Here is a 7,700-nt window from a genome sequence, read left to right as displayed (position 1 = left end):
ATTAGAAAGGAAAAAGACAGTTTAATTAGAAGAAAAAAGCAAATGAGAAGCTTCTGCACAGGGAAGAATAAAATATTCAACACATTGTGTCCATCTAGAGTGTCATAACCTGCCAGTCAAGCCCAGTAACCAATGATGAAGGCAGTCACGGAGAGGCTAATGATGAGGTTGACGTTCACGATGAGCTGCAGGCGCGGCTTTTCTTCCAGGGTGGCCTGTTCGGGTTCAGGAGGGGGCGGAGGATTGTTGTCTCCCTGCTTCCGCCTCTCCATCCCACACAGCCAGTAGAGAGCAGACTTCCACCTAGGCTGACGTTGACCGCTGGACGCAGACGATGCAGAGTCTGGAGAGAAAAGTTTGGCAGTTGTGTTTATCAGCAAGTCTGGCAAATGAGAAGAGTCACAAAAGACGGGACAGAGACCCACCTCTCCTGTGATCACATGCTTTTCCATTGCCGCTCTCCTGCTCTCTCCCCTTGACTTCCACCTCGGCCGTCTGACTCGTAATCTCCTCTAAGGCTGTGCTGCTCCGCTCCACAGTGAACACTTGCTCTTTGGGCTTCACAGGGTCAAACCTGGTGAACCACGTGAGGCGGCTAATCTGTTGAAGAGAAATGAGCCAACAGCAACAAAAAAAAGTTCACTTTCTGTAAATTAAAAAAAAACAAAGTACATATTGAACATTTGAAACTGTTCATGTTGTATGCAGGTGACATTCATTCAAGTTATGAATCTGTTATTTGAAAATTAGTTTTCCTTGGGAGGTGGCCTTAAGTGTTACTGACATCTAGTGGTGCTGTAGAGCCATGTTATGATCAGATCCTTATAGTCTTTATACACCGATCAGGCATAACATTAAGACCACTGACAGGAGAAGTAAATAACATTGACCTTCTTGTGACAATTCAATGTTCTGATGGAAAACTTTTGGACCTGACATTCACGCGGATGTTACTTAGACATGTAGCACCCACCTAGACCAGACCTAGACCAGGCCTCCAAATTCACTAGATCCCAAACTGGTCAAGTATCTGTGGGATGCACTGGAACAAGACTGATCCACAGAGGCCCCTCCCCTCAACCCATAGGATCCAAAGCCCCCCCCTAACAACACCCTGTTGCCAGACACCACAGGACACCCTCAGAAGGCCCATGTCCATTCTCCGATAAGTCACAACTGTTTTGGAGGCACAAGGGAGACCTACAATGTACAGTATATTGTGTAGTGACATTAATGACCCATTGCCCTTCTAAAGAGAAGATTGCAAACTGGTAAATGCGATGCATGATTCATAGTGCATCTGTTAAAGTACCCAAAGTCAAAGGCAACTAGGCTTGTTGGGTTTTCTTGAAGATATTAAGTCAGTCATCCCAGTAGCTTCTTCAGCTCTAAATGACTGGTGGGGAATATAGGTTTTAGTTTTAGAAATAACCGTGGGTGGTGCCTGCCCGAAACTCAAATGACTAGGGTCTGCTAACGACCTCATACCCATTTCTCTTCAATGGCCAAAATGTGTAAGCCATTTCCCTCAAAAGAGCGTCTCTGAATAGTGTTCACTGGGAGAAACAAGAATAAAACTAACTAGTTGTTAACAAAGCTTCCCACCAGTCATTCAGAACTGAAGAAGCTACTTGGATGAGTGGTGGAACGTCTAATAAGTCTAGATCCTTTTGGATATATCATGACCTAGATGACTGAGAACCTTTTACTATTAAAAAAGGTTGACTCTCAACAAAAAAAATAAATACTGCCCAAACAGAAACCATATAATATCCTGTAATAGTCCATAGGAGTGCAAAGGAAGTGAAACGACAAGAGAAATGAATTTCACCTGCTCTTCTGTAGGCTTCTCTGTTGCCAGACTGACCCCAACCACAACAGCCAGGGTGATGACGGACAGCAGGACGGAGAAGTAGAGGTAATGGACGTATTTCAACACCCCAGGCCTCTTGTCCTCTTCATAGCACAGAGGAGCAGGGTAGATGAAGTCCAACAACATGCGTATACAGCCCACCACAATGCCAATAACCAAGCCCCAGAATGCACCCTGCAGGAGGGAAAGAGTGAAAATGCCAATGTTATGTCCAATGTCCGTAAAGAACAAGAATATGCTTAACAAAAAAAAATATAAATAATTTAAATTGGACACATTCTGAAGATACAAAACCTTCTCATTAGTCCTCTTCCAGAAGCAGCCCATGAGGAAGATGATAGAGACAGGGGGCTGGAGGTAGCTACTGATGGACTGGATGTAGATGAAGAGCTGTCCGCCCTGACTGGCCTGGACGACAGGAATCCATAGCACAGACACCACAACCAAGACGAGCACAAACACCCTGCAGCACACACAGTTTAAAATGTAAAAGAATGCCGATCCCTGACAAGGGAAACCCTAACGTGCTAAAATATAAAGGCAATATACATGCGTGTAAGGTAATGAGGCTTATTGTAAAAGCTGGAGGAGAAAATCTGAAAAAGTCATTACTTAGGAATATGTGGAAAGAGGGGTTATGGTTTGGGCGAGGATGAGAGAAAAAATTGGAATTATTTAACATGGCGGATGATTTCATCCATTATAAAGCCATATGTGGCTTTATAATGCACTCTGGTTAAGCCTTCAACTTGAGACCTGTGGAAAAAGCCAACAGAGGTTTGGCCTTCAACAGAACAGAGACATTTCATAAGTCCTAAACCCTTTCCTATGTTGCTGCTCAGCGCAATCGCAAACTGGAGTTTCAGAATATAGTTTATATGCCGACCAGAGCGGCTCACGTACCTGCCCACGATCATGAGCTCCCACTCAGAAGCACGGGATCTGAAACTCTTCCACAGGTCCATGGTAAAAATTGTGCTGGAACTGTTGAAGATGGAGGTCAGAGAGGACATGAGAGCAGCGATCATCACGGCCATCATTAAACCCCGCAGTCCTGGGAGGAAAGACGCGCAGAAAGTCATCACTGTCCAGGCTGTGTGCGTGAAGCAAAAGGCAGGACAGAAGGTATACCGGGACAAAGTGGCTCACCTGCCGGCAGCAGCACCATGACCAGTTTGGCGTAGGCAATGTCTGAACAGCCCACTGGGTTGCCACAGATTTGTGTGCACTGTTCAGGTTCTGCACACGCCACTTCATCTATACACAACACAAACACCCTTCAGTTAACAATATCTATTGTATATTCACTATTAAGATGGAACCATACACTTTTTAGACATTTAACATCTGTAAATGCTCCTAAAACTTTATTACTTTTATAAGGTTATTGTTAATAAGTGGTATTAACTGTTAATCAAACACAAATTTCCACTTGCAGATGGGTCTCCCCAATATGAGCTTGGTTCTGCTCAAAGTTTCTTCTTGTAGTGCTTGGTCTGAGATTTGTGAAGCGTCTTGAGAATTGAATTGAACTCGCAGCCTTGATTGGTAATCATTTCATACTGTACCTGTGAAGAGTATTCTGCTGATCATGCCAGGAAGCATAATGGCGAAGAAAGGCAGAATCTTGAGGTATGAAGCCAGCAGTGAGCCACCTTTGGCATGGGTCAGGGTCTTGGCTGCCAGAGAGCGCTGCACAATCACCTGCAAAGAATCCCGACGGAGGGGGCGCTCGGTTAACTTCCAGCGAGTGGTGGTAAATGAGTGACTGAAATATTCAGCGGTGTGTAACTACATTTTAATGGAGGCCTATGTACGAAATTGAAATGGTAATCACAAAGTTTACTGCCATCATTCAGGTTTTATGAGCGGCTGTGGCCAGTAGATAGAGCGGTTCGAACCCTGGAAGTGTCCTTGGGCACAACACTGAGCCCCCAGTTGGTGATTATGACCACTGATTATCCTTACTTTTTCATTATTAATGCTTTTCATTTACTGCTTTACACCTCGTTTCTCTCATATGGTTAAAAAAAAAAAAAAAAAAAAAAAAAAAGAGGTGCTTTACAAATAACTTTTATTACGGTACCTGATCAGAGCACCAGTACCACATGGAAGGGATGGACATGCCGATGATAACACCGGGCCAAGGCAGGTCAGAGTCCACCGGGTGCCTGAATATGTGGAAAGCATCCTCTCGGGGGATGCCACAGGTTGAGTTGGGCACGCGGATTGAGGGGATGGAGTTGGCGTAACCCTCCATCAGAGCATTCCAGCCTCCGATCTCGGCAAAGCCTAAATTTGGAGACAACAATGTCAGATAAACTAGAATATAACGCGCTGGGAGGGTGCCATGATCAGTGACGTGTGACTTACTGAAGCCCATGAGGGTCAGAGCTCCTGCCAGCATGATAGCAGTTTGAGCTGCGTCCGTGTAGATGACTGCCGCCAGACCACCTTAGAAGCGAAAAACAGCATATAATGTTTTAGTTTTCTTACTTGCCACTCCTATGTCTAAGCTTTGACATTGTTAAGAGAAGGAGAAAGGTCACCTGCTATTGTGTAAAGGGCAGTGACTGACAGCAGCAGCACCAGAGCCAGGTAGATATTCCACCCTAGGGCGAGCTGAATGAACACCGCACCTGCATACATGTCCACCTGGCCAGAGACACGCCCATACATACAAAATGTGTCATTTATGGTAGACACTGCTGAGACGTTAAGCAAAGTAAAATGAGTTATTGTGGATTATACCGATATTTTTGTAAAGATGTAGATAAATAAGGACAGCACGGCGATAAATAACTGCGTTCTTCTTCCACCAAAGCGCTTCTGCAAATATTCCGGCATGGTCGTCACCTGCAGGGGAAAGAGTCGGAAAGTTAACACAAGGGATTAAGTGAACAGAATCGTGCACGAGTGCATGCGAGTCTGCTGTGTGGGCAACGCACCCCAGAGGCGATATAAATGGGCAGGAAGAGCCATCCCAGCAGCAGCACCATCAGCATACCCTGTGGACGGTCAAACATCAACACTTCAAAAATGATTCATTACTCATATGAAACTTATTTCTACCTGAACATGTTTTCTATCCCTTACATTCCATTCATATGCAATCGCCCCGATTCCCGCTGCAGCTCCTGACCCTGCCAGGCCAATGAAGTGCCCACTGCCAATGTTACTGGCAAACAGCGAGGCACCGACCTACATGTAGATAAAAGAATCAAAATCAGGATCAGCTTGGCATGTCACATTGAACCACACAACATTCACTCTTAAGCCAGTCTGACAGTGCTAAAAACATACTTGAATTCTCTCCACACCACAGGACGTATGTTTGTGTAGGACCTATGTGTCCGTGTAGATGCTTTTCCACAGAGGTTTCTGTGGTGTTTTACTCACTGGCCACCAGGTCATGGATTTCCCAGCCAAGAAGTATCCATCCACGGTGCTGCGCTTTGTCCTCCACATAGACTGGTAAAGATATGGGAAATGTTAAAGAACATCTTGGAGGTAAAAGTGAAGAAGACGCATCAATTCATAATGCATGAGAGGACAATTATTGCCAGGATCCCCAATTAAGTTGCACAAAAGCTCAAACCATCAGCCTCTAGATCCAGTTGGTCACACTTTATGTTGTTTAGGCTGAACGGTTGTAAAAGGATTTATAAAACTGTTCAAAAGGAGCAAAAACACATCAAACAAACACTCAGGACATGTAGATATCCCAACTGGGCTTTTGTCAAAAGCTCAAAAAACTATCCCAGAAAGGACAACAAGAGGAGGAACATTGTCATCCCTCCCATCCCTTCCGTGGCTGGGATACTTCAGAAACTTGGGTGAATTTTCAGGAAACAACGCATGCCCATTCATTTCAAACCCTTGTACATCGGGGGAAACAAAACAACCCATCCTCAAAACGCATGTACCAACACAGGAGAGCCAGCTCATCAGGAAACGATTCAGCAGTCCCCCTAAACCTGAAGGACAAAGGACACATCTTTGAAGGGAACAACGTCCACATTTTAGCCAGAGAAGACAGATGGTTTAAAGTAAAGGAAGCCATCCACGTCAAACAGACATGAGATAAAAAGTCCCCCCTCAACGACCGGTAAGTATCTAGCCATTAACAGACTCTAGACGTGCAAGTATCCTTGTCATTAACAGACACTAGTTAAGTGAGTTTCTGATGGGCTACACCCACAGATGTCCCTATTTATATTTCACCTCCCCACCAGTCCTTTAGAAATGAAGAAGCTGCTCGCATGAGTGATGAAATGTCTTCAAGAAACTCCACATGTCCAGTTGCCTTTCTTTGACATTCTTGGATGTACCATGACCTGGATGACTGAGAACCTTCACAGGCATAGTTACTGGACATAACTCCAGTTCTATGAGCATGTGTATAGTCCTCTAACTGCAGGCCCACATTGCACCACATTGCTACTGCTACGGCTCGTCGACAGCCTCAGAATCGGAAAATATTCAGCCATGTTGCAAAAAACTAGCAGTAGCAAATTACAGGTAAACAAGCCTACCGTCGTGGGTGTGTGTGGCGCTCAGAGATGACATCATCCAAGTCAGAAGACATCATCCGGGGTCTGTAGGTCAATCTACAGACCCTGGATGATGACAACAGGTAACTCCAGACTCAACGGGGAATGGCACTAGCGTACGATAACAAAATATTGGTGAAATGAACGAGTTTCGTGGCAGATAATGCGTTATTTAGAGGCTGCGTTTCAGCGCCCCAGTCACTCCCACTATATGGATATACGCAGATCTAAATATCTCCCAAACGACTACAAATTACACAAAAGTTATATGGGTGAGTAAACAATCGTATTTTATGCCAGAAATAAGGTCCAGGTTGTAAAAAAAACAGTAGTTCCCCTTTAAGGGGAGATGAGTAGCATTTGCGTTGCGGTATTATAGGAGAGGCATTGTGCGGTCACTAGTCCTTGATTGGGTGGTGAAACCTCAGGGTCTAAGAAAGTGTCTCGGGAAAGGGCAACAATGAAAAAGTGGAAAGTACTTCTAACAAAGCTTACAGAGATATCTGCTCTCGTTGAAGGACAATGATAGCATTTGCTGATTACAAAAAGGCAAAAGGAAGCACAGTCCTTCACAGTATATTTTGTATTTCAGGTCATTAATTCTCAGTTCATAAGCATCGCCTTATATTAGTTTGTCGAGCAAGATATAATGCAACTTACTATGTGAAAATACTGGTCTCTGTACTTACCCAGAAGCCAACACCCATCACCAGTATAAAGTAGACTACCAGCACCACTATGTCCACAGTGACCAGGGTTTTCATTCCCCCTGATGGGGGCGGCTCAGTTGAAGGCATGGTGGTCCTTTGGTGGCCTACAAAGTCAAAAGTTAACTGAAATCCAACAAATTAAAGACTGTCCTGCGCTGGCACTCAACTCAGTCACAAACTTAAAACATTAGTAACTGCAGTTGATTAATGTCTTTTTCAGTTTTCAGAATCATTATAAAAGTAGTACTGTATTCTGTGTATTTACCACAGAACAATTTTGAGTTGCTGTCGGGTAACTACATTCAAATGACAGTTAATGGGCAATTATTTTTTTATTAACATATTTTATGTTGTTAAAACACTAGCATAAGAACAAATAGCATTACATGTAGCAAGCACAAATCAGCTCTCTACTGCCTATACATCGACAAGTATTACTGATAAAACCGCTAAAACAAACTCACCTTTTAATACGTCGTCGCACTCAAAATCATTCCAGCTGGACTGCGTTCCCTGACTGGTCCAAACAACACAGCATGTCACATAGTCAGGAATCTCACGTTT

General features: G+C 44.1%; 1 protein-coding gene across 1 annotated transcript; it reads right to left on the bottom strand.

Moving 5' to 3' along the window:
* Nucleotides 1-56: 56 nt before the first annotated feature.
* slc5a11 (solute carrier family 5 member 11) lies at nt 57-7,623 on the bottom strand. The gene is made up of 15 exons (XM_084571076.1): nt 7,116-7,623; nt 5,273-5,344; nt 4,970-5,074; nt 4,822-4,881; nt 4,625-4,729; nt 4,423-4,528; nt 4,247-4,327; nt 3,960-4,165; nt 3,442-3,577; nt 3,023-3,130; nt 2,777-2,927; nt 2,168-2,336; nt 1,832-2,047; nt 426-600; nt 57-343 (listed from the first exon to the last, which is right to left on the bottom strand). Exons 1-15 carry the CDS (start codon nt 7,221-7,223, stop codon nt 117-119), a joined length of 2,025 nt encoding a protein of 674 aa, XP_084427202.1. The 5' UTR covers nt 7,224-7,623; the 3' UTR covers nt 57-116.
* Nucleotides 7,624-7,700: the final 77 nt, after the last annotated feature.

The sequence above is a fragment of the Chelon labrosus genome, assembly GCF_963514085.1.
Source record: "Chelon labrosus genome assembly, chromosome: 21".
In the NCBI taxonomy this organism is placed as follows: domain Eukaryota; kingdom Metazoa; phylum Chordata; class Actinopteri; order Mugiliformes; family Mugilidae; genus Chelon; species Chelon labrosus.
The sequence above is the reverse complement of the archived record's forward strand: the minus strand, read 5'-3'. Positions and strand labels throughout refer to the sequence as shown.

Bases quoted from the DNA above. Each gene is read 5' to 3' on its own strand.
- slc5a11 (XM_084571076.1), bottom strand. From the start codon at position 7,223: ATGCCTTCAACTGAGCCGCCCCCATCAGGGGGAATGAAAACCCTGGTC. The intron at 2,048-2,167 runs GTTTTGTATCTT...TCCCTCCTGCAG, and splicing joins GGAAGAGGACTAATGAGAAG to GGTGCATTCTGGGGCTTGGT. The intron at 344-425 runs GTGGGTCTCTGT...TTTTCTCTCCAG, and splicing joins AGCATGTGATCACAGGAGAG to ACTCTGCATCGTCTGCGTCC.